This window comes from Etheostoma cragini, chromosome 10 (genome assembly GCF_013103735.1).
Source record: "Etheostoma cragini isolate CJK2018 chromosome 10, CSU_Ecrag_1.0, whole genome shotgun sequence".
NCBI classification, from domain to species: Eukaryota; Metazoa; Chordata; class Actinopteri; order Perciformes; family Percidae; genus Etheostoma; species Etheostoma cragini.
Window position 1 is genome coordinate 1,495,109 of NC_048416.1, and position 27,344 is coordinate 1,522,452.

At 43.1% G+C, this 27,344-nt stretch overlaps 1 protein-coding gene across 1 annotated transcript in view; it reads left to right on the top strand.

Moving 5' to 3' along the window:
- The window catches only part of tenm1 (teneurin transmembrane protein 1), a 168,468-nt gene extending 141,625 nt beyond the window's left edge, over positions 1–26,843 (top strand). Inside the window, exons 23-38 of the mRNA XM_034883010.1 lie at positions 3,115–3,269; positions 5,718–5,801; positions 6,254–6,448; positions 10,107–10,194; positions 11,702–11,898; positions 12,583–12,896; positions 13,471–13,643; positions 15,120–15,364; positions 16,117–16,410; positions 17,637–17,881; positions 18,543–18,685; positions 20,895–21,106; positions 21,302–21,603; positions 22,223–22,929; positions 23,620–23,762; positions 25,247–26,843. Of these exons, the coding sequence (XP_034738901.1) occupies positions 3,115–3,269; positions 5,718–5,801; positions 6,254–6,448; positions 10,107–10,194; positions 11,702–11,898; positions 12,583–12,896; positions 13,471–13,643; positions 15,120–15,364; positions 16,117–16,410; positions 17,637–17,881; positions 18,543–18,685; positions 20,895–21,106; positions 21,302–21,603; positions 22,223–22,929; positions 23,620–23,762; positions 25,247–26,002 (4,253 nt within the window). The 3' untranslated portion in view covers positions 26,003–26,843. The remainder of the gene's footprint in view (positions 1–3,114; positions 3,270–5,717; positions 5,802–6,253; positions 6,449–10,106; positions 10,195–11,701; positions 11,899–12,582; positions 12,897–13,470; positions 13,644–15,119; positions 15,365–16,116; positions 16,411–17,636; positions 17,882–18,542; positions 18,686–20,894; positions 21,107–21,301; positions 21,604–22,222; positions 22,930–23,619; positions 23,763–25,246) is intronic.
- The last annotated feature ends 501 nt before the right edge of the window (positions 26,844–27,344 follow it).

Genomic DNA, 27,344 nt, shown 5'->3' on the forward strand with positions numbered 1-27,344 from the left:
TCTGGAGTTGAAATTGAGTTATCTCAATTATGTATTCACCGGTTTGTCTGCCAGCTTCTAAACAGTGCCAGGTCAATCCAGGAATACACTGTAAATCTTTTGATGTCTTGTGAGTATGCCATCGGCTATTCGGACGGGCTGTATATTCCATTAACGCAACACACAGCTTTACCCACAACAGCAGGAAATCCAGTCCCTGACAAAGAGAATGTGGACTAATCCGCTACCTTTTCAATAAACAAATACTCTTAAACAACACATAAACTGGCGTAAAACCTTTCGCCCATCCTAAGCAATAATAGCAAAGGCTCTTCATTGTGCTCGTGTGAGGATGAATAAGTCAGCCCGGTCCTGTATTTATTGTTTATGATAGATTTGGCAGCTATTAAGAAGCTGCGTGTGCAAACATAAGACATGCAGATCCAGAGGATGCATACCGAGGGTTTCAGAAAAGCACAAAACAAAGGCAAGAGAGTAATAATGGAGGGGATTTAGGATGGAAGTCAATAGAACCAAAGGAGACAACAATAAAGAGTACTATCCAGAGACAGAGAAGGAGAGAACAGAAATCAGTATTGAGAGAGAGTCCTGGCTGCCTCGTCATGTCCTTGTGCAGGATTTATGAGCTCTAAGATCAGGGACAGGTTTAGGGTGCTAGGAGGAAAAATGGGTGAAAAAGTGAAAGTAAAGAGGGAAGGATCCAAGGATGGCGTTAGAGCTGGGAGAATGTACATTCAGATCTTAGGCTGAGACAGTGCTGTGGGTTGAGACGTCCCTCCTGCTTAATGCCAGGTGACAGGAGGAGAAATGGAAAAAGCAGAGAGGGACCGAAGGGAAGGAAGAAAAAAAATGAAACGGAGCGCACACATTATTGAAGGGTCAGAGAGCACTAATTTGATTAGAACTTATAACATACAGGGCAAAATGGAGGTAGCGACACAATGGAAACAAAGCAAAGGACAACAAGATAAAACAAGTGAAGGGGAGGGAGAGCAAAAAGAGAGCAGAAGAAGATCAAGTTAGGGAGGATTGAGAGCGAGGGAAAGCTAGAGGAGGAGAGGGGAAGGTGTTTGGGGGACTGTGTGGGTGGTGTAATCTGTCTGTGTCAGAGGGATGATGAAGGGGCCAGAAGGGAGAGCTCTGCAGTTCACCTTCTGGCCTCTGGAGGAAACACAGTGACCCTGGCCCTCCCCCTCTGCACCTCCACTCCACCTGCACAATTTATGACTCGCAGGGTCGGCCCAGGGTTGCACCGGTTTGAGGAAATTTGGTAATCTAGTTGCGGTGTGCGGTGTTTGCATGCGTGCGTCTGCATGTTTTTGTGTGCGTTTGCACATGTTGAATGAAACCACGTGTAAAGAAAGCTATTGTATGTCAAGGAGGATGAGACCTTAGTGCTGCCTGGGGAAAAGGGCAGAAGTGTTTTTTATCTGAGGCTCAGAAAGTGAGCACCAGCACATCCCCACATAATCCAGTTTGACAGAGTTTGAAAGGAGAAAAACTGACAGAAACAGAATAGAAATAAAGGGGGAAATGGGACAAGATGACTGAATAGGAAAGGAGTAGTTGGAGCCTTCCTGCATACTGATGGTGTCACACCATTGTCCATTTTCATTGTGATGTGCTGGCTCTTCCGCATGGTCAGATCACACTTTGAGTCTCTTTTTAAGAAGTTTTATTCTCTGGGGGCTGCTGCAGGAATGACAGCTTAATGGGCCAATAAGCCCATTATATCTAGAGCTGAAATCGCTCAGTTGATTGACAGAAACATAATCAATAGCAATTTTGATAAGCAATAAGTTCAAGTCAAGTAGTAAAGAAAATATTAAACATTCACTGGTCCAGCTTCTCTGCTTTATAGAAATATGACTCTATCTCTGCAACATTATCATGTGTCACTAGGCAACTGTTTTCTAACACATTTGCCATATCATTTAATATGGTGAAAATTTTTATTTTGTGTTTTCAGATTTCTTTCTGCTGCCCACAAAGTGATGAAATAAAACAATTAAGGAATGATACCATTAATGATTGACAGATCAATCAGTAATGAAAATAATTGTTAGTTGGAGCCCTATTTGAATCCATCCATGCTACTTCCTTCCATGTGTGACTGTATTTGTGGTTTCCTGTGTTGCAGCATTTAGTTTTATGATTGACTGTGGTTATATATATGTAGTCTTTGTCTCCATTATCCTTTGAGGCATGCTTGAAATAAAGGGATAAAACTGGCACGACTTAATGATAAACCATAAACATAATGTATTTTTAAATGGCACAACAGCCAGCCCCATGCATTGGAGATGGCAGGGAGAAATACTGAAATATGGCTTATTGTCGCAGATGCCAAGTGAAAGCAATCAAGGAGAATTGGCGGCATACGGTATGAGAGGTGAGGGTTGAGTTGTGGAAGATTATTGCTGAGGAGTTGAGTCAAAGGGCTATTCTATCTCTGTATGGAGATGAGACCGGGGATGAAGGTCACTTCTCATCCATAACAGATGATTCATAGTCTGCCCTGACCTTTAATACCTGGACGTACTTCTCTCCTTCTCTCTGCTGACTGTCTACTGCAGCGCTGCGCTGCAAGCACAGTTCAGGTGTATACCCTTCATTGCAAAACACACTCGCAAACAAGTGTTCACGTGTGCTGTGCAGACCAAGGCAAGCGCCCACGCACATGCAGACATTGACATGAGCTTTTTTACGCGTACAGGCACATTTATAATGCGCATGTGTTAGCGCAAAATATGAATGCATAAGCGCAAGTGGCAAATGTCAAAAGTTCACTGCGGCACCCTGCTCACATCTAATGTGACAAATAACTTCTTCCTCCAGTTGCATTGTTCTAATCCCTTTAGTGGGCTCTGGAATGGAAATATAATTACATTTCTGTGGTGCAGTGCCTTTGATAAGACAGCCGCTTGCTGAGCTGAATGTCTAACTGAGTTGGATGCCTCTCCAAAGCCCTCTCCTCTCTTCACTTTACTTCTCTCCCGTACTTCTCTCATACTCTCTCTCTTTCACGTTTTTTCTTTTGCTGCTCTCAACCCCACTCGCTCCCTCTCTGTCATCTCCAAAAGCTCATTCTGCCTCTCTCTCTCACCCGCCCAGGTATTGCAGTGGATAAAAGAGGTCTTGTCTACTTCGTTGATGGCACCACCATTCAGAAGATTAATGAGAGGGGTTTGCTCTCCACTATGATTGGCTCAAATGGACTGATGTCGACACAGCCGCTCAGCTGTGATGCACGCATGGACATCAGCCAGGTAAGCTAATGTTGCTAGATGCTAGAGGCACAAGCCTGGCTCTAAAGTAGGCTTCATCCTCACCATTGGAGCATTGTTCAGATAATCTGTTCAAACGTAAGACTTCTGCCTATTTGTTGTGTCCACTAATTACAATAATTAACCAAAAAAGAGTTACAGAACACAAAAATAAGTATTTGTTTGTTGTTCCTTCACAGTCGGTGATTGTTATGTCAATTTTAATTGCCTGTCCTCTTCAATGGAAACTCTTTCTGTCTTCTTAAAGGTGTGTGTGTGTGTGTGTGTGTGTGTGTGTGTGTGTGTGTGTGTGTGTGTCACCAAAGACAGCTGCTGCACAGATTTGATCAGCCAGCTCTCAGATCACACTGCTGACTTATATCAGGCCTATTAGAGCAGAAGATGAATAATAGATGAACTGCTCGCTCTATAGAGGGATCTTTGCCCACACATAGGGAGGCAGCGCCTGTGTATGTGTGTGAGAATATGCATGTTCCCACCAGGGTGAGTTCCCACTGGTGCTCTCATGCCTTTAAAGGGGCCCATGTAACCTCACCATCCTTGTGTTTGTTAGTTATCGGCCCCTGCAGCCCGTCCAGCCACATTCATCCCCCATCCATGTTTGTTCTTCTAAACTGCTCTGACCCCAATCTGCCATCAATATTGATGGGAACTTCTATAGCTACGGCGAGACACTGCTGTAATGTATCCAAAATGAACAGCCAAGTGTTGGCTTTAGTTTGAAATTTGAAATATACTGTTTGAATAGAGAAATGTAATTTAACATGATGCTGCAGCTTGTGCCTATTTTTAATCTTTTTTGTGGAATTTGTGGAGCTATACACATTAGTGGTGGCTACATCACATGTTGCCATCTATCACTTTACTACATTCAACATTTGCTTCAGTGGGTACGTTTTATAAAATAAGGTTTTGTCATATTTGCTGAAACTGTCAGTATATCCTAACCGTAGCGCTGTGTCAATGAGAGAATTGCGATCAAACTATAAAACTAGACAGCGCTGATGAAATAGAATTAAGATTCGGTTTCTGCATTGCCTTGTTCGCCTCAAGTGTTTTTGGATGTATCATAAGATAATACCATGGGTGTAATATAACACATGGTGAATTACATCCATTAGCTATATCCATTATTACAGCTACAGGACCTCTGGAGAACAGTCACAGGCCTGCGCAGTGCAGGGCGACGTGTTTGATTCTGTTACTTTTGATCATCTGTCAATCATTGTATAAAGCCCGCCCTGACAATTTGATTGGTCCGAACAGCTCTAGTTTGAGCATAGTTGCTGACAAACTTCCCAAGCTCGGATTTTGTGGGCGGGGCTAAGTTCTCCTGGCATCCAGGCTAAACATTCCCACTAAGTCTTTTCTAAATCCTTTTCTCTTGTTTTATTTCAACACATGCTAAGTCATCGGCAGCTCCGGCCAACTCCTGTGCAAAGGGCGGCTAGTCTCTCTTTCATGGCTCCAGTTGTGGTGATGGCAAATAACCAGACTGTCCATTTCCTCGGAACCAGAGCCCTCTGGACATAACCCCTGAGTAATATAGATCCAGATCCCAGATAATACTAATCGACAGCTAACAAAGTCATCCCCCATGCCGGTTAACTTCATGTTTGCTGTTGAAATGAGATATTGGGAAGTATTTTTAGTGCTTGCCCACACAGATGCTGCACCAGTAAAAAACGTGAACCTCCATAGTACACATATCAAAAACAACCACAAGGAATATATATGTACCATATATACATATGCAGTATACAATGACCAGGCCCAGCTCTGTCTGTAGCTCAACTTGTGAAAGGGATGGCAAAGTTCAATATCATGTGTGTCCTCTTTGGCTGAGGACTGCTTGATGAATCTCTCTACCTCTTAAAATGGGATTTCAGAGTGAACCCTCTTCTCTCTCATTTGACAGTGCCTATAATTGGACATGTCAGTGGCAATTTAACATGATCCATTTATTTACCAATCCATCCTCAGAGTCATCAATCACCTCACTGATCCCTCAGACGCAGCGCTTTGTCTCCATAGCTCACAGTTTGTGTGTGTGTGTGTGTGTGTGTGTGTGTGTGTGTGTGTGTGTGTGTGTGTGTTTGTCTGTCTTTGACCCCCACAGTGTTAGCGGGCAGGGTGTGCTATTTGAGCTTGCGGCGATCATGGTTATTGGCTGACATTTGCGACAGTGCCGGGGCGAGTCTTGAATAAACACGGGGAAGGCTCTCTGCCCGCCGTTGACCTTTACATGAGCAGAGAGGGTCAGGGGGCCTAATGCTGGTTTATTAAGGAGATAGTTTTTGTATCACCTGTAATTGACTCTTGTGGGCAGTGGCAACCACTGCTTCCTTTTTGTTCCATTCTCATTTTTTGCTAGATATACAGTTACTGTATATATGCTTTGTGTTTGTCTGTGTGTGTGTCATTCCACAGGTGCGTCTGGAGTGGCCAACAGACCTGGCCATTAACCCTTTGGACAACTCTCTCTACATCCTGGACAACAACATTGTCCTACAGGTAGAGAAACGGTCCTAAACACACAAAGCACGTTTGGCAGTGGGTGAATTCTAAACCTGTTTCCTGAGACTATGGAACCATATAAAGCCAAGGAAGAAAGAGTAATGAAATATTTCTCACAATTTGCAGGCCTGTCACTTAGGGTGCATTTAGAGCGAGCAAGGCTGCTAACATAAAAGAAAGGAAAATAGCACCTTGATAAAGAAGAGAATTACATGCACTCTCTGCAGAAGTTGTTTTTTGCTTATAACCTGAGAAATGTCAAAATGAATGTATTTTGAGTTGTTGAATCAGGCTTGTTTGATGCACCAATCAACAAAGATATACTGCCAGTAGCTGATGCCATTGACCAACAATAATTACTCGAAGCAGTTGCAATAAGTTACTTTCTGTCTCTCTTTCACATAGCCTTTATATGATAGTGTTTTTTGGGGGTTGTTTTTTCCTATCAGGTATCAGAAAATCTTCAGGTGCGTATTGTGGCGGGCCGCCCCATCCACTGCCAGGTTCCAGGTATTGACCACCACCTGGTGCGATGGGCAGCAGTGCGCGCCACCCTGGAGGCTGCCAAAGCCATCGCCCTGTCCCACCTGGGCACGCTGTACATTGCGGAGACTGATGAGAGGCGCATCAATCGCATCCAACAGGTCACTCTGTCTTACTTTTCAGCCTATTTTTGGTTTAGAGATGCTCTGGTCGGGCTTTGCAGGGCAGCTACCAATAATGGATTTATTGTCACTGCTATCAACTGAGCTGATCACAGACATTTTTACAAAAAGCTTTTGCATAAGACTCCCTTAAAACCACTACTTTCTCATGTTAAAGTGTTATTACCCATGTGTTACAGAAGATGTGCTTATCTAAAGTACTAATATACTGCTATATGTCTAGTTATTAACATTATTTAGCTGGGAATATAAAACCATCTCCTAGATATCTGGATGTTGTGTTAGATCAAAATCTGAGTGTTGACCATCAGGAATTGGTTCAGTTTTTTTGCAACTCATAAAAATCGGTTCAGCTTTGCCTAAGAGCATCGTAACAAATAATCCATGCTCTTATCTCTGAACTCCTTATTTTCTTGTCTGCAATTGCTCAACATCAATTGTTTCAGAATGCTGCAGTCAGGCTTTTGACAAACACTGAACAAAGAGCGCATATTACCCCCATTCTGGCTTCCTGTTCTGGATCCTCCTGATTGCATTCAAAGCCCTCCATGGCATGGCACCCTCTTACTGTATATTTCGAAACTTGCATAACCTAATTCTACTAATGCTCTCACATAATCTGACCAATTGCTCTTTACTATCCCACGGAACAGGCTCAAAACAAAGGGTGACCGTGTTTTTACCATTTTAGCTCCAACACTATGGAATAGGCTCACCGTCAGGTCAGCTGAGTCCGTACCACGTTTTTGTTTTTTAAACCCCAACTATATAGGCTGGGGTTTTATAAGTGTGTTGCATGCTTTTGGTTTTATTTGTTTTCTAATTAAATTGTGTTTTTTGTATTGCTTTTATTGTTAAATGTGTTTCCGCTCTATAAATTGTATGTGTTTACATGCTGTATCCGTCTTATTAGATTTTGGACATCACTTTATGCGTGATCACAGAGGGACGACCCCTGCAAAATGTCTTTCACATCTCTAGCAAAACTGACAAACAGGAAAAGACATCTCTGTTGCAACCGACACCAGCCATCCATCTGGCATTGTGACAATAATGTACTCTCACATAACTGTGGTCAGGTTGTTTGCTGTGGTCACAGCTGCTGTGCAGCAAGAAGGTGTCAAGAATCATGCATCTTACATGTGGACTTACAAAACTCTTATGTATCCCAAAAAAATGTTGGCTTCAAAAACAATGTTTTATTTTTTTATCCATTTGCTCCATTAGCTAGCAGCATGCTATCACAGCCCCCCAGCATTCGGGCACCAACATCACAAAGATATTGCCTGCTGGACTCAATCACTGGTCCCTTTGTGGTCTGCAGCACCACACTGAGTCCAAGTGGAGGCGGACAGGAACATAAAATGCCTTTTTGATGCAGCCATGTTAGATAGGGCAATGAAGTCTTTTGATGTTTCTTTAATTGTATTTATGACTCTCATTTGATGTTTGGTATTTCTGGGCCCATATTAATCATCATGCATCTCAGTAACATTCACACAGAAAGTCAAACTAGAAGTTCAAAAATCTTCAGAGTAGGATGTGAGAGCTATGAAGGTTCTTACACACACTTACAGCAGCAAATAGAAGTTCTCCTTTGAAAGTAAAGGAAACCGTTTTGTGAAATAAAATGAATGATGATTTGTTTCAGATTTTAGTCCGCGTTGCTGAAACAAGAGCATGGCTGATACAGACACAGTGGGATTTGGGAAAATAAAATAAAATGCAGAAAATGTTGTCACTTTAAGACATACTAGCTGCACACAGGTACAAATTGACAATATATTTTAAACTGATAAGAAATGACACACAAATGAACTGCTACATTTCATCTTAAATGGCTTGAACCAGCCGTATCTTCTTCTGTTTAGCAAGTATTTTCAGTATATTGAATGTGCTAAATTGAATCTATTAAAAGGGAATGTGCCTTGGCCACAATAAGTGTGTATGCAATACTTTTGCTGTTGGTCTGCTCTGATTCAGACATCATTTGGCCATAACATCAAGGACTACACATCCAGAACCAATATGTGTTGAGTTTTATTTTTAACCATGTATACAGGCAGCTAAGTTATTGACTATGCGTGATATTGAAGCATTGAGGTGCATTACAATCCCAATCATTGCATCTTAAATTTGATCTGTTGTGGCTATGTTTGTTTGTTTTCAGTTAAGTGCAAATTGCAATAACTTGTTTTCTGCAAAGTTCAAGCAAAAATACCTGGAAGTTGGAGGAGGGTTTTTATCACGTGCAAGTCACAACAATTCGTGACAATTTATCTGAAGAAGTTGATCGTTTTAAATCAAAAGCTCTTCTTTCTGTATTTCGCCACCCCTGAATGTCCTGCTGGGGACTGGGAGCTGCTGTTATGACTCTGCAGGTCTCCTAAATCCTGGAGGGTTTATCATATGAGTATTTATCCAAGAACAAGTCGAAGAAATGCTTTTACTCCTTTACCACGGATAACATAAGGACTAAATGTGTAGAATGTGTTGGCCAGTTGGAGATTTTCTACTCTGAGATGCTTGATAAACACAGACTGAGATATCAAATTTTACAGGAATACTTCAAAATTTTGGAAGAAATACTTGTTGGCTCTCTTGCTGAATGTTAGATGAGAAGATCAGTACTGCTAATGTTTGAATGAAGTGCAAATTGTATTGAGGTGATGTAGTGCACAGCTACATGATTGTAGGGTGACGAGAAAAGTATCCCAAATACTTTTGAACAAAACTTGCTCTTATCTTTACGAAGTTTACATTTGTACAACTTTATTGTAAAATTACTTTATAATAAGCCATAGTGTGGTGAACATACAGTTTATTTACAGATTCCTAAATCTGAAGACCTAATGTATATTGTAACAGTTTAACATTCATATCTTCTATAAATAGGCCGTCTTCCACCACAACTCTTTGTAAATGCACTACGAGGGTGAACCTGGTACCGGGTCAGACAGGATATAAGGCTACGGCCAGCAGCTGTTAGCATAGCCTAGCTTAGCACAAAGACTGGAAGCATCAGAAAACAGCTAGTCTGGCCCTGTCAGTAATGGTGACACGATCTGCCTACCAGCGCCTCTGAAGTTCTCTAATTAACAAGTAACAACTTGTTATGTACACTGTTTTTGAAGATTGAATGTGTTAATTGCTGAGCTTAAGAGGTACAATACAAACCTGAGTGTATTCTCATCTAGCGCGCCGCAAGAAAGCAACTGTGCCCAATACTTTAGCCTGCTCTCCATGGACCACTTACGAAACAAGATAAAAGTTTATATTGTTTGGAGAGCTAGATTTCAGTTTTTAAAGATTCATCAATCTATCAACAAACCCTGTTTAGGTCACAGGGAATGTTCTCACTAACTGAAGTTTCTATAAAAATACAAAATCAAATAAGCACCTGAGATATCATCTTAAATTGTTTGGTTGAAGCACCGGCAGACAAGCACAGAGACAAAAAGCATTATAATGTTATTAATCTGTATTTCCAGCTCAGGTTTTTATGAAATACCATCATTAGCTTGTTTGTCAGAGAGATTACACGTAACAAAAGCTGTTAAACATTGTCGTCTTTTGACAATAATCTCCCGTTTTTATTTTGTGTGACGTTATTTTTTATTTTTTGAACACTTCACAGGTGTCAACCAACGGGGAAATTTCTGTTATCTCTGGAGCCCCCACGGACTGTGACTGTAAGATAGACCCCAACTGTGACTGCTTCTCAGGTGGGTCATCACACACACACGCACACGCACACACACACACGCACACACACACACATACATTATGTTACTGAAGGATTAAGTATTGTGAAAGTATTAGATTATGTCTAATAGGATTACAGTACTAAAAACAACATGTAACTGTTCTTAAACGTCTTATCAGATCCTATCATACTTGGCCTGATTCAGGCGCATAATGAGAACATTTTAAAAGCTTTGAGTATGTCAGTGTGTCTTGATATTGCTTGATTAAATCTGCCTGTGTGTCCCTGCTGGCCAGTGATTTTATAAGCAGAGCTTGAGAGGAACATTTTCGCTCTTCACTGTCTCCTCCATTGTTTTTGCATCAACACGAATGTGTCTACAATATTTATTTCAGATGGAATTTTAATATCTAGGAAGGGCTGTGTTGACTCTCCTTGAAAAATAAGAAAGTATGATAATGATGTTTGTGTAAATGGACAATATTAAGGAAATAATGGCCATAATGTCACAATAGAAACATAAGTGTGTGTGTATTGGGAGCGGGGTGTTTGTATTCATGGGGAGACTCGTTCTTTGCAAAAATCTCCACCTTAATTTCAGAAGGAACCGGCCTGAGAAAAACATTTCAAATCCTTTCAAAATACAGCCGCTAAAGGTTTTTACTGGATGGTGTATCATGGAAGGGCACCTGAAATGTAATAAATGGAAAAAGGAAAGGACCAAACAAATAAGTCAATGTCCTTTTGACAATTAGACCGTGCTTCCGTTGTAAGTGTCAGAGGATGTGATTTTATCATTTAATTCTGCTCATAAAAATCTGTTTTTCTATTGAAAATGGAGGGAAGTGAGTCTCCCATGCCAAAAGCCAATGGGTTGTAACCATCCGTATTTCGTGGGTTGTACTTTGCATATTTTCAATCATGTCTTGCTGTTAACAGATGATTACTCTCTTCAGAGGCTTTCCGTTTCCATCCCTTCACCATAGACAGTCTCACACTGTCTTTGAACAGGCGCACATATGAGAGCACACATCCGCAAATACAAACTGACATGAACTCACGCACAAACACGCACACACACATGCACGCACATATAATTTGCTTGCTGTCAAGAGATAAACTGCTACCCTGCTGCTTGCACGGACCCATCAGAGGCCCCGGGCTTACTGCTGACAGCATCTAAAGGGCCTCACCCAGCTGTTATCCTGCTGGGCTACCAAAGACATCTGAATGCATTCAATCACCCTCTACCACCGTCTGATAAGGCTGAGGTCACTATCAAGGTGGTCCTATCAGCTCTATGACATCCCAACATGTCCGAGTCCTGAGCTAAACCGATAAACTCGTAAGCGGCACCATGTGCTCTTCATATTTTGCAAAGCTTGTGTGTAGCAGTTGCGACTTCTCTCTTTCTCTGAAGAAACAATTTGAATTGCTCAGTGTGTTCATATCTGAGCGTGTTCATGTATTTTGTTGATAAAGAGTTTTTGCTCATCTAAATAATGTCTTCTTGGTTCTCTCGTCAGGGGATGGAGGTTACGCCCGTGACGCTCGTCTTAAAGCCCCATCCTCTATGGCCGTGGCCCCTAATGGAACCCTGTATATTGCTGATCTGGGCAACATCCGGATCAGAGCTGTAAGCCCCAACCAGCCTCAGCCCAGCCCAGTTGGGCTGGTGGAGATCAGCTCCCCACTGGACCAGGAGCTCTATCTCTTCAGCCAGGTACACAACGCCTGAGCAGCTATTTCCATAGAGCATGTGTATTTGCATGTAAAATGATAGATACTTGAGTGCTCTATTTCCGTTCAGGTCAGAATGACCATTATGCCTTTTAATTAAACACCATTACTTACATTACAGTTAACATGAATTTTAGTAATTTAACAATAATGAGTCATTTTTGCTATTCCCAAATTGAAACATACTTTAGGTAGCCTATCAATGAGTGTTGTTAAGATTTACACATCACTACATTAGAACCGGTTCAGCCACACAAACTAGTTCTTTTGTAAAGATTAGTTGTTACTTAATATTTATGCCCAGTAACTGCCTGGTGTTGAGAAGCTAGCTAACTGAACCGACTGGCTAATATGGTCAGCGTGTCCAACACCTTAATAAGGATGTAACCTAGGGGATGTGTAAAACATCCTCATCGTTATTCTGTTATTATGATGATATAGGCATGTGAGAATTTAGGAAAAGTCGAGCCAGGAGAGGAACATATAAATGACGGAGTAATTTCCATTTTTGAATCACAATGCCCCACGCCAACGGCTCTGGCGGCTCTAGTGTTACTGGTACAAAACAATTTAGTAAAGTGAGTAGTTACTAAGAACTGACAACTCTACTCAGAATTATTTGGATTTACAAATAGCGGGTGCAACGGTCTCTTCTTTTCCACAACAGAATGGCTCCCACATGTACACCAAACACCTGATCACCGGCCACTACCTGTACAACTTCTCCTACGGAACGGACGGTCAGCTGTCGGGACTGACGAGTCGCGACGGCCACGGACTACAGGTGAGGAGAGATGCTCACGGAGTGCCTCTCTGGCTGGCACTACCTGGCGGACAGGTGTACTGGCTGTCTCTTAGCAACAGTGGAACACTGAGGAAGGTGTCAGCCCAAGGCCATGACATCGCCCACATCACTTACCATGGCAACACAGGTCTCCTAGCAACCAAAAGTGATGAGAACAGTTGGACCACTGTTTATGAGTAAGTACAATTTTTTTCTCTCTGCTTATCGTGCTCTCCTTTATTTCAGATTTTTTTTCTTTTCTTCTCTCTGTCCCTTTTTCTTCATTTATGGTTGGTTGCCTGACTCTGACTGTATGTATGGACATGGGAGTGCATGTGTTGTGCATGCATTTTAATGTGAGACAGAGCTTATGTTTGCGCTGTGAAATAGGAGTGCCATCTGGTGGTAGGCCATCGCTGTAGAAAGTCTACATCGACTTTGGTTAAGTTAGTGATTAGGTGAAGGACGTCTCTGTAACACACTTTGATCACAAACACGTTTAGTATTGCACATATAGTACACACACAAAAACACATCCGTCTGAATTATTCACCACTGCCGACCGAGTCTCTGTCTCCAACTCCACAGCTGGATAATTACACATATAAATCATAGTTGACACTTACTCTGTGACGATGTTTGTGTATGACAGGGGGAAACAGAGTGATAGCGAACATGCATTTATGCGCTTATGTGTGTATGCGCCAGGCGCAGCAGTTATCTGTGCACGCTTGTGCTTGTACATCATCGTCTCTGTGTTTATTCTCCAAGGTACAACAGCGAGGGCCGTGTGACCAACATCACCCTCCCCACTGGTGAGGTGAGCGGTTTCCACGGAAACCTGGAACGCTGGTCTCGAGTAGAGGTTGAGGCGTCCAACCGTGAGAACTTTGTCACCAGCACCAACCTGTCTGCCAGTGACACCATCTACACGTTCAGACAAGGTATAGAATCACGGAGAATTGACTCGCCGTAGATCAGTAGGAACACTGGTAAGCTGTAGGAAGACAGTTTACACAGAGCCAAAGGCAGTGGTTGAGATGCAAAAAAGATTAGAACCTCGCCATTTACCCTATCTACTTTACCACAAACAGGCCGGAAGGCCTTTGATGACTCATATGGGGGGCAACTAAACCACAGATAACATTTCACAGTTGCATGAGGAAGGCGGACGATAAGGGCAAAGTGATGTTTAAAAATGTATGACTGGCAAACTGCAGTAACATGGCCGTTACTCTGGTCAGGTCAGACACTGACCTGTGTTGTTTTAAATTCTCTATCGGCAGCACTGGATGTGTCCGCGGGAGATTCACAGCTTTGAAAAAGGATTTATCCATTTCTATAAATAATTCACAGATGGATCTGATGCGACCTCTTTACATAACCACACACTAATGGGCAGTAAAAAGTATTTTTTTTATTATTTACAAAAAAGAGGCATCTCTAACTGACTTATGAAACGCCTTAATGACCGCGGCAGAAAAAAGAAGAGAGGGCAGGGATGAGAAGAGGAGAAAATGAAAGTGGAGTGGAGAAGCTGCTCACGGGAGCAGTTTCTTCTCATGTCATCCCTTTAATTGCTTTCTAGCAGTTGTCACAATGACAGGACTGCAGGGACAGAAAAGCTGCTCACACACAAATACAGTCCACTTGCACACACGCGGGCATGTGGCAGTGTTACAGTATGACAGGGAAGAGTTTAAATGACCCCTTATTTTAGAGTGCCCCCCCCCCCCGCCCCCCTTTCCTCCTTTACTTCCACCACCCAAAAAAACTCTATGTGTCTTTTCCCGTCTCTAAGGCAGCAATAACCATATGTATAGAAAAAGGTTTTATCGTGGTGGGGGGAATAGAAGTTACTATCCAGTTTATGAACTGTATAAAACCTTATGGTTAAAGTATAGTTTTAAGATTATTTTTGCTTTTTTTATTAATTGTACTTAGAAATGGTGAAGGCATGAGACAAAGTGATATCGGCATGTGTAAATTCTGTATGAAATCTTACTCAGTGCAATATAGAAATGAAAGAACAGTTTCTGAGAAAACGGTAATGTGTGAAAAACTGTTTAGCCCAACCACCCCTCCCTTCCTCCTTTTTCTTTCCTTCTTTCTTTTTTTCTTTCTTACTTTTTATGGCTCTCTCTCTCACCATCTCCTTTTCTTCTGCTCTCTTTTTGAATAGATTACATTTTTACGATAGCAGATACAGTACAGAACTATTGGTGCAGAGAAAATGTAACTTATTTAGCAATTAATTCAAACAAAACACCCATTCAACAAGCCAGACTTGTATTCATTACATCCATGTAGTCTGCTTCTGTATGCCTTTGCTTTTTCTCAAGTTTTCTTAAGAGACAGTTTTTATACACTTATTAACCTGTCGCTGCCTATTTGCATCTTTGTGGTCTGCGCCACCCCAGACCACGCTCAGAGTTCGTACCGAGTCAGCGCTGATGGGTCGTTTCTGGTTACGCTGGCGAGTGGGATGGAGCTGTCACTCATCACGGAGCCCCTCCTCCCTGGAGGTGCAGGGGGAGGAGTCAGTCCCACGGCCAGCCGCTGTAACATCAGCCTGCCCGGGGACCATGCCCCCAGCCTGATAGAGTGGAGGCAGAGGAAGGAGCAGAGCAAGACTAACTACAGCACTTACGAACGCAGACTCAGGGTAAAACACTAAATCACCTGCTTAATTTCTCTTGGTACAGAAAATCCAGGCTTCTGAAGTTATTACCACACAAAGACAGCATGCAGTAGGACACAGTGTTAACAATCCTAGCCAAACATGTGTAAATAGGTCAAATTAAATCCCACATCTTTCAAGAAGGCCTAGATAACCAATAGTTACCCAAGCTGACCTTTTTCACACTCCCCTCAAACATGACAAAGAAAGTACACTCTCAGTGCTCTACTCTGTGGATCCTACATGTGTACGGTGGGGCAGTTTGAGCTACAGCATGTTGTTACACAACATGCTAGATGTTTGGTGTGATTAATGACGTCACTGGGAGCGAGCTCATAGGTCAAGTGACTCGGAACCAGTCAGCTGTACTTTCCACAAATTGCACGCTGACTGCAACTTCTCTTCTCTTTTTCCCTGGCACAGAAAGTAGAGCGCACAAACAGAATATCTCATAAGCACATCCTATCAGGGTACTAATTAATTTCCAATCCCAAGTACTCGGTTCTTCACTTGTTCACATGGCAGTTTATTGTAATTATGCAGGTCCAGTTTGTTCTAAATGTCACAATTAATTTATCTCAATTAATGAAATCTCAGCTCAAATTTGTCTCAAATATGCCACTATATTTGCATTTATGCTGCCTTATTTATAAGTAATGTTAATTACAAAGCAGGTAGATGAAAAAAGTGTCACTTTGTTCTCCATCTAGTTGAAATGTCACTGACTCTCTTCCCAGGCACATAACAGGAACCTGCTGTCCATCGACTTTGATCAGAGCACCAGAGTAGGGAAGATCTACGATGACCACAGGAAGTTCACCCTCCACATCCAGTATGACTCGCTGGGCCGGCCCGTGGTCTGGTCCCCCAGCAGCAAATACACCGAAGTAAACATCAGCTATTCTGGCGGAGGACTGTTGTCCTCCATTCACCGTGGAGACTGGTCTGAACGGCTAGAGTACGAGAACGACAGGGTGGTGTCCAGAGCCTGGGTCAATGGCAAGATTTGGAGCTACACATACGCAGACAAAGTAAGAGCTGCACGTCCAGAAAGCATGTTCAGGGGATGTGATAGACTGTTTCGTGGTGAGATTTTGTTTGATGGCTTCACTCCTGTTTGTTTTTGTCTTTGCTGTTCGCAGAAATCTAACACCTCCGCTCTTCCTTTGTTTGCTGCTTCAAGGTTATTGAAGATGAAACAAAAAGTATGAAAAGTACTTCTGTCGTGTGAAATGACAGCATTGAAAACCAATTCTTATCATGTACAATACTATACTACCAACCGTCCTTTAATGTGTTTTTCCTCCTTTTTAGGCAGCCATAGGGTTCCTTTCATTTGACTTGACCCTAACTATGAAAATGAACTTGCAAAGTGTGGATTATGTCAAGAGTTCAATTATTGTGCAGACGTTTTTAAATCAGTCTGCACTTACTCTATAGCTGTGTCACCTCACAACAGAGCCAAAGCTTTGAGAGCAGTAAAAGCAGACAAGATGTTCACTGTGACGAGTTACATAACTCAAGCAAGTTTCAAGGCTCTGTGACTTGATTTTCAGAGAGGTGAAAAGAAAAAGAACCCAGCGGTTTCCTGACAGTGGGTTTTACAGATAACAGATAGCTGTGAAATATGGTTTGGAATATTGTACGCCACATGTAATTTTCAGAAAAGGGAATAAAACATGCAAAGAGGTATGTTCCTTCAAGTGTGTGACAAAGCTGAAAACTACCAGAAGCTATAATTTCCGTTCTTGAAATTAATTGAAATATTTAATGAAGTGATATTCAGCCCGAAATATATTTTATGTCAGCTTTTGGTCTAAGACAAAAATTAGAGTCTAAATTAGCTTGTATTACAGAACCATCTAGAAATTAATAATACCTGCATGTATTATTAATACATTAATATTATACCTCATAGTTAAATAGAAAAGGAATTTTTGAACAGTGTTGTTGTACTGCCTGTTATCTAATATAATATCTACAAGACTTGCCTGAAAAGTAAAAATAAAAATTCTATGCTAAACAAAGTTGCTGCTGTGATCCAGAGCTCCTGTTATGGTGGTTTTTGTTCCTTTTCTTTTTATCAATTAAATAGCCTTCAATGTCTGACTGAAACACAAATGGTCCTCAAGCTGGAACCAAGGTTGTCTCTGAATTGCAGACGTTTTCACCGAATTACACTGAAAATAAAAATCTATATATAAAAAGGTATACCAGACGGAGAAAGTAACTCAGCTGTGCACCTGTGTTCTTGCAGTCCATTATGCTGCTCCTGCATAGCCAGCGGCGCTACGTCTTTGAATACGACCAAACGGACCGCCTGGTTGCCGTGACGATGCCCAGCATGGTGAAACACACCCTGCAGTCGCTCCTGTCCATCGGTTACTACAGGAACATATACACTCCTCCTGACAGCCAGTCGTCCTTCATGCAGGACTACGCCCTGGACGGGCGGCTGCTGAGGACTCAGTACTTGGGAACAGGACGCAGCGTCATCTACAGGTGATCCCAGGAATATTCCCGGCTGTTGGTTTTATCGGTTAGTTAGATGAAGCAGCGCAGGGTGGCACTGGCGACACCACCAGTTTGGTTTTGATGAAACCTAGAGGCGGTATGCATCTTTTAGAAACACAACACTGATTGGCTTGATGAAAGATGCTGTAATTAAAGGCTAATCTCAGAGATGTGAAGGTCTCCTTGACAGAAAAACCCTGCTGTCCAACAATAATTACCCTGATTGGACTAATGGGGAGACTGATTAAAGGTCACATTTTCTTATTATCTTACTGTCAGACACCACTGATCTGATTTGGATGAAAGTTGGATGACTAATTTGGCCATTGTTCTGGTATTTAACATTTGTATTACACATTGGCTCAATCGGTACAATATGCCCCATTTTCAAGATTTGAAAGGCCAAAACCGCCACAGCAGCCGGTTTGATTTAGATTACATGTTGAAGGATGGATCCTTAATGGCCCAAGGGCCCTTTGCATTATTTATGAGCTATATAGCATATTTACATTGAAGTTCAAATGTTTTGAAAGGGAAAAACATTTTATTTGTGTGTCATTTCACACTGACATAATAATTCAGCATGTATTCTATAAATTGTTCATTTCTTTGTTTCTCCCTCTCTCTCTCTCTTTTTTATTTTTTTAAGATATACACTGGCAGCGCGGCTCTCTGAGGTGGTTTATGACTCCACACTGGTGACCTTTACTTACGACGAGGCCTCTGGCACTGTCAAGACCATTCATCTTACCCATAATGGCTTCATAAGCTCCATACGCTACCGGCAGACAGGTGCGTGTACACATGCACTCACGGCACACACACACGGCAAAGGGATCGACAGCCACACATTTACAATATTGACAATGAGACATTTTAAACGGATAATTAAAAAGGATCTATCTGAGCATGGAAAGGTCTTGTGAGCGCAACTCAGAACCTCTGACTGCACGATCATGCATCTCTTGCCAGATTTGTTGAGAGGTATCTAACCGTAGTCTGCCTTTGAGTCAGCCGTGGTGCTATTTCATCTGAGACTGACGCAGCCACAGTTGGAAGTGTGAACAGCTCTGAGTATGTTCGAGTGGAAGAGACTGTGGTCTACCACAGCTGTAAATACTAGACCACCCCCCGGGCTCTGCTCTAAGCCGCGCTATTTCATCCCCACCTCCGCAACCAGTTCAACAGTTAAGTAAAAGTCTATGTGTAGGAATATTTACATATGTGCATGCATGTGGAGTGTGCGTATTAGGGCTCTGCAATTATCAAAATTCAATCGTGATTGGGATTTCCGCTCCCAATGATCACAAAAACAGAATAATGGAGAAAAACAATTATGTAGCTCATTACGTTTTGCAAGTAAACTCTTATTTTCTCTTTTGTTCTGAATGAAAATAACGTTTTAAGAAAGAAATTATTAAGGCAAATTTTACAGTTGTATGTGTTTTTACTGTTGATTCACTTAACACTTTTAAGTTCAATAAATGCAACATCTTTCCAGAAGTCAACGAGTAATTAAATTAAATGATTGTGATTTCAGTATTGACCGAAATAATCGTGATTATATTTATTTTGTGTGTGTGTGTGTGTGTGTAAATATATGTGTGTGTGTACATGGGTATATATATATGTACATTTATATACACACACATACAGTTTATATGTTGTGGTTTGCTATGTGTGATTATACTGCAGTATAAGTGTTGCTAGCTTGCGTGTGAACATTTGTAGATGTCTTCATGCGACAGTAGATCTCCCCTCAGGACCATCCATTATAGCCCTAATAACAGGACAATTCAAATCTTAAGTTTCACTTAAGATTTGGAAAATTTAATGAGGAAGACATTGCGTTTCAAAAATTGCATTACCCAGTAGTGGCATTGCCATCAATGGGCCCCTTTAGCTGTGGCAGCAGACATGTTCCGATACTTTCATTGTTAATACAGTTCAACAATTCCCTCAAGTTACAGAGTCTTTCCAGGGTCGCCCTCATCTCTTCTGCTAGTTCACTTCACATGGCTTTGTGATGGGCTGGCAATAATCAGGTGCAACTAATCTGCACCACACAGCTGTGTGTGTGTGTGTGTGTGTGTGTGTGTGTGTGTTTGTGTGTGTGTGTGTGTGTGTGTGTGTGTGTGTGTGTGTGTGTGTGTGTGTTTATCGCTTTGCCCTCACTGTGAATGGACTCTCACCTTCCTTTAACTGATCTCATTTCAGCAGAACAAACGGAGCCATGAAGAGAGGAGAGATAGTGGTAATTGTCCCTTGAGAGGGAGCCCAGGAAGAGTGGGGACCAAAAAAACGGGCGATATGGAGAGGAAGGCACAGAGAAAATGAGCAGAAAAGGAGAGGGAAAGATGACAGCTGGAGAAGTGACAGTTAGAGAAGCGAGACAGACTGCGAGTTCCCTAGGGCTGTTGAAAAGCCTCCACCTCACTCTCAGTGCTTCTGCCATTTCCCCATTAGCGCAGGTTTAGAATCAACATTCCACAGAAAATAAAAATAGAAGATGTAATGCCGATCCAGCCCTCTACCGTCTCCAAAGCTAGACACTTAGTCATTTTAACTGCAATCAGAGTCATCTCAAATAGCAGCATAATGGTGTTTCATTAGCAGGCCTTTTTTTTCCAAACAGAGGATAAGCTGTAGTAGCCAGCAGCAGAGGTGATGAATGATGTTGTTAAAGTTGATGTTCTGACATTAAGAAGCACATTGGCCCACCATGGCTATTGTCTTTAGATTTCATTATCTCTCCATAATAAAGGTCACCAGTGGAAATGCCATAGAGGTGTGGTCATAGTTAAGATTGAATGGATTGCACTGCGTGTGTCTGTGTTAATGATGTTGAATTAGTCCTTGATTTGAATTCATTAGGCCGGCTTGTACGGGTGGCCGTGTGTGTGTGTACGTGTGTGTACCCTTCATGAACATGCTGTGTGGACCTTGAAACTTAAATATTGGTGAATGTCTCACATGAAACCCCTCTGATTCCTCTGCGTAGGTCCCCTAACAAGTCGGCAAATCTTCCGCTTTAGTGAAGAAGGCCTGGTCAACGCCAGGTTTGACTACAGCTACAACAACTTCAGAGTGACCAGCATGCAGGCGGTCATCAATGAGACCCCTCTTCCTATTGATCTGTACCGATATGTGGACGTATCAGGACGGGTCGAGCAGTTTGGCAAGTTCAGCGTCATCTTTTATGACCTCAACCAGGTAGGCCTGAAACTGTCAGCCTAAATACAGTATAACACACCTGCATTAGTATGTACTGGATTTAGTAGTCCAGCTTCCAATTGTTCCTTTGATGTTTTTACATTAACAATGGATCAAATTATTTTAGATCTTTCTTTGGCCCTCAACCTTTCTGTTTGGCTCTCATGGATCTCATTTCTTGCTGCTTGTGTCTAGGTGATCACCACCCATCTGATGAAGCACACCAAGGTGTTCAACTCCTATGGCCAGGTGGTCGAGGTCCAGTATGAGATCCTTAAATCCATCGCCTACTGGATGACCATCCAGTATGACTCGGCAGGGCGCACGACCACCTGTGACATCAGAGTGGGCGTGGACAACAACGTGACGCGCTACACCTACGAGTACGATGCAGACAGCCAGCTGCAAAGTGCCGCGGTTAACGAGCGGCCTCAGTGGCGCTACAGCTACGACCTCAACGGGAACATCAACCTGCTCAGCCATGGGACCAGCGCTAGGTGAGTCAGCCTCACCTGTGGCTGTTTTACAGCAACGTCTCAGTACTATGACACAACAGTCTGAGGATAGCAATGACAGTTGGCCAATTTTCATTGACCTACATTCTGGACTGTACACCTGCACCTTGCACATATCATCATAATATTTTGCACATACTGTATATTTTGCAGCTTCTGCACTCAATTCATTCAACCTCTTTTTTTCTCTCTTTTTTTGGGTTTCGGTTTCAACTCTCTCTCCACTTTCAGATCTTAAGCTGTACTGTCAATTAAAGGCCTAAAATTGCCCCAAAAATAATCTTTAAAAATGTGTGTGTTTGTTTGTTTCTGCTACAACCACCAAGGCAAATTCCTTGTAATTGTAACTTTGACAAACCCTTTTTCTGATTGTCAACTTTTGTTGAACTCCTATTGGATGGATTGCTGTGACACTTTTTACAGACAATCATGGTCACCAGATGATGACTTTTCTGAAAAAAACTGGCAATCCCATTCGCTTCAGCTGTACTTAGTCTTTAGTGACACTCAGCAAATATTATCATGCTGCTATATTAGTGTTAGACCTGTTTTATGAGTTCACAGTGGCATTAACGTAGCTCCCTGTTTGGTTTAATTCCAGGCTGACGCCGCTGCGTTACGACCAGAGAGACCGCATCACACATCTCGGCGAGTTACAGTACAGCGTGGATGACGACGGCTTCCTCCACCAGCGAGCCAATGATCTCTTCGACTACAACTCCAACGGCCTGCTGACCCGCGTCTACAACCGCGTGACGGAGCGCACCGTGTGGTATCGCTACGACGGGCTGGGTCGGCGCGTGGCCACCAAGAGCAGCCAGGGCGAGCAGCTGCAGTTCTTTTATGCTGATCTGTCACACCCCACCAGGGCCAGCCACCTGTACAACCACACTAGTAATCTGATCACGTCACTGTACTACGACCTGCAGGGCCACCTCATCGCCATGGAGCTGAGCAGCGGGGAGGAGTACTATGTCGCCTGTGACAGCGTCGGGAGCCCGAGAGCAGTTTTCTCGAGCAAAGGGCGACTGGTCAAAGAGATCCTCTACACCCCTTACGGAGAGGTCTACCAGGACACCAACCCCGACTTCCAGCTTGTCATCGGCTTCCACGGAGGCTTGTACGATCCTCTCACGCGGCTCGTCCATTTGGGCAGGCGGGATTATGACACGCTAGCCGGTCGATGGACCTCGCCCAATCACGAACTTTGGGGCGAGCTGAGCAAGGAGCCGAAGCCGTTTAACGTTTACGCTTTTAAGAATAACTGCCCAGTTGGCAGAGTGGAGGAGGTGACGGAGTTTACTACAGGTGAGCCTCACACATTCATTCACTTTACAGCTCACCTCTGTATCTGTGACACACACCAGCAGCCACATTATAACTCTCACACAGGAAAGGCAGGCATTTCACTTGGCAGCACCTAGTCCCACACACACCTACACAGGAAACATCTGCCATAAAGACTGAGTGAATGGAGCACACAGCTAACCACAGGTGAGCCGCACAGCACAAAGAAATGATGTCAGATGATGACAGAACGTGCTGTCAACAGAAAGGACAGCCATGCCTCTGATCAGCTTGTTTTTTTTTAACACAGGTTGCTGTGTTTTGTTCCCTTTAACTGTCAAGAATATACTGTTTCCCCGAGAGACCAAACAGAAACTCAAGCGAGGGAAGGAGATGGAATAGGAGAGCCGGAGAATGAATAAAGGATGTCAGTGGGGGCGTATGTCCTTCTGGTTAATGGAACATTCATTTCTCATGTCACGTTTTCTGCAGCCGGATTGTTTAGTACAGAATTTGTTTGTCAGTTAAACACCAGCCGAAACACCTCTGCTGCATATTGTGCTCATATATAGTGTGATTTCCTGTTCAAGGTGTTGTTTTCTTGGCCTTATGACTTTTTGTTTGCTGTTTTGCACTGTATACACATTATGTTCCAACTTTATTTTTTTCTCTCTTTTTTGTGTGTGTGTGTGTGTGTGTGTGTGTGTCCAGACATCGGTAGCTGGCTGCAGCTCTTTGGTTTCCAGCTTCATAATGTAGTCCCAGGCTTTCCGAAGCCCGAGGTGGGCAGAATGGAACAAACATACGAACTGATGAAGACTCAGACCAAGACCCAGGACTGGGACTCCAGCAAGGTGAGCGTTCCCCAGGCACCTGCAGATGATCTCTAGAAACGCACATCTGCATGGGAATGCACCATCTGTAGGCAACAGGACAAGGTTTTTGGAACGTATATGCCTCTGAACCTGACGACCATGTAGCTTTTTATTAGCTTTAAAAAAAATATATATATATATATATATATATACTGTATTCTTGCGTCTCAAGTTGCCGATCGTGCCGCCGCACAGAAGACGATATTGGACCGATAGCCGATGGGTTGGCCCGCATTTCTTATCATCCCATCCCTGTACAAGATTTAAATATATATTTTTATGACTAATTAGAGTTCTTCCTAAGGGGCAATATGATTGAAATCATACGGCACGTTAATAACTCTGAATGTTTTCTAATATCAGTAGTATGAGTGTTGAATTTATTAGTCGACCACCCAGTTAGTCAGTAGAACATGTACATGTTTGAGAATGAATGTATTGTCATTAAAGTCACTGAAGTCAAACAGCTTCTTAAATGTGATCTCAGATTTGCAGCTTTTATCTCTTTCATTGTTAATTGAAAATCTTGAAGGATTGGACTGTTGGTCAATTAAACCAAGAAACTATAGTCAGATTAATTAATTATGAAAACGGTCGTTAGTTGCAACCCTGTGTATCACATCATGAGTAATTTATGTAACTGCACATGTAAAATAAATGAATGCTCAATGGGATTAATTATTCCACCATTATACATGGGACAAAGCTCTGCAGATATGGAAAAAAACAAAACTTAAAGCAGCTATGAGGAACTTCAGTTAGTGTTGATTCTAGCGGCCCCCTTAGATCTTAGATCTCTTCTAGCTGTAACGAGCTAAAGCAGTAGCAAGAATGTGTTGGAGCAACCAGCAGAGTCTCTGTCCTTGAGTGTCTATCTTTCGGATTACTCCGTCTCTGCAGGACAGTCCGTCCCCTTCCTCTGTCTCTGTGTTGGTGTTCTAACCTCCCATGGATTTCTGAGGACTATGGTTCCCTGGTCCTCAGATCTCTGCTGGGATGGGAGTAACGCATTTACAGTAATGTATTCCTTTTCGCTGTAACGTAGTAATACAACGCATTACTAATAATGTTGGTAATAATATACCCGTTACAATCTCAGTAACATGAGTTACAACACATTGTAACCCGACATTTAGTTATGAACATTAGGAATGTTAAGAGTAACAGTATCCTGTCGATGGCTCTGTGCAGTGACGGTGTGACATGCACAATACCACGGCCCTGAGACTGAAACAGCTAAATGGAATTCAGCCATCATTCATTTTATTATTTGTTTGAAAAGTCAAATGTCTTCAGGGAAAAAGAGCCATAGCAAACGTGTCCAGTACGCTATTGTAACCAGCAAATGGAACAGAGCCATTATTAATGTGCTTTTCCTGTAACAACAAGTCAAATGTCTGACAGAGTCTCCCGTCCCAGACCTCTGTAAAGAACATTGTTAACCATTTGTACCTTTTCCCCAGGTGGTTTTGGGGATCCAGTGTGAGCTGCGGAGACAGCTGCGAAGCTTCATCTCTCTGGAGAGGTTACCCCTGGTCTCAGATCCGGTAGGCTCCTCCTGCCACAGGCCGACACGCCCCCCTCCTTTCGGCTCCCGGCCCTCTCTTCTCGGCCCCAGCATCCGGTTCGCTGTCTCCCACGGCCGCGTCAGCGCCGAGGTCATCGGCGTCGCCAGCGAGGACAGCCGTCGCGTGGCAGCCATTTTAAACGGCGCCGTCCACCTGAGCGGGCTGAGCTTCACTGTGCACGGCTGCGACACCCATCACTTCTTCCAGACCCGGCCGATCGAGGAAGACCTCGCACTCGGGTTAGGGGTCGGGGGCCGCATCCTGGAAAGCGGCGTGAACGTGAGCGTGTCTCAGATGAGCGCCATGGTGAACGGCAGGACTCGACGATTCGCCGATATCACTCTCCAGCAGGGGGCGCTGTGTCTGTGCGTGCGCTACGGCGGGAGCGAGGAGGAGGAGATGGCGCGGGTGAGGGAGGAGGCGAGGAAGAGGGCGGTGGAGGGGGCGTGGGAGAAGGAGAGGAAGCGGGTGGATTTAGGGGACGTGGGGAGCAGGGCGTGGAGCGAGGTGGAGAAGCAGCAGCTGCTGTCCGGAGGACTGGTGAAGGGCTACGACGGCTACTACTCCCTGCCTATAGAGCAGCAGCCCGAGCTGTCTGACTGCCCCTCCAACATCCACTTCATGACACTGAGCGAGGTGGGGGGCAGGTAACAGAGACACGTGAGCAGCCCCCCACCCAACCAAAGACTGCCTGTTTCTACTCTACTCTGATTTGTTCTACTGTTTCTATACTGTATCAAAAAAAAAAAAAAGGAAGACGACGACAAAGAAGAACAAGAAGAGAGATTGGGGGAAAAACTGATTTCCAAATGCCTTTAATTGTGACAAAATGATGGTATTTTATTATTATCGTCCAGTTCTCCAATTTCTAACAGTGGCACAAGCAGTGTGGTTTGGCTGTGGCTTTGCTTTTTGTATCCTGACTGGCCTGGGACCGACCGACCGACCGACCGACCGACCGACTGACTGACCGACCGACCGACCGACTGACCGACCGACCGACTGACTGACTGACTGTCATTTGCTGTTTCAACACTGTTCATCATTTTGGACTCACTGAACTGTAGAGATGAAGACTTTAGCATCACCAGGGATTACACATCAAGAGCTCTCCGGTTGCCATTTAAGTTCCCACATGGTTTACCTCGGATATACTATCGTTTACATATTGTGTAAGAGAGGCCTTGTCAACTCTGACACTCCCCTTTAGAGAGGGAAACCTCTCCTGGTTTCCCGCCTCTGGTGTGCTCCAACAGTAGTTTGTATGAGTGTGTATACTAAAATCAAGAATGTACATAGCCAATGCTTTCACACTGAAAAAAGTGCTCAACTGGAAATTCTGTTGTTCATAAGTAAGTGTCAGTATTGTTAATCAATAGAAAAACAGTTACATTTTTGCAAAGAATTATACATGGCTATAGTAAATATTCTCGCTGAAAAATCTGACTTTATTGGGTTACAATGCTGATTAAAGTTATTATGTGTGAATTACCAGATTGCTCCCTGGGATTTCATCGGTATTGTTGCTTATTATTTCTCTCGGAGTCTTCTGTGTTTCTCCACACATTTGTTGTGCTCTCTTTGTTCTTGTTTCTGCAAGTTTGTAACATTCAAATCTGTGCTGTCATTATCAGCCATCATTACGGCTCAGACGGAGACGTGCATGAGAAACCCGCGTCTGTCAGAAGAGAAGACGACGACGACGAAGAAGAAGAAAAAGGAGGAGGAAGAGAGAGAAAAAAACCACAGAAGAAGGGAAAAAGAAATGTGACAGCTGAGGCTCAGTGAGTGGGTGGTGAGTGCAGAAGGGGCAGGACCTGGAGTTGGCTGTGCTGTTCTCTACAGCTTGTCTCCTCTCATTAGGAAATGCCAATCAGACTCCATGTGAACTACTTCCAAGCCTCTTCACTCCCCCTCCCCTAAAAACTGTTTTTTTTTAAAGGAAAGTAGAAAAGTTTGTTTTTCTTTTTTAATCTAGCTACCACTAATCCAC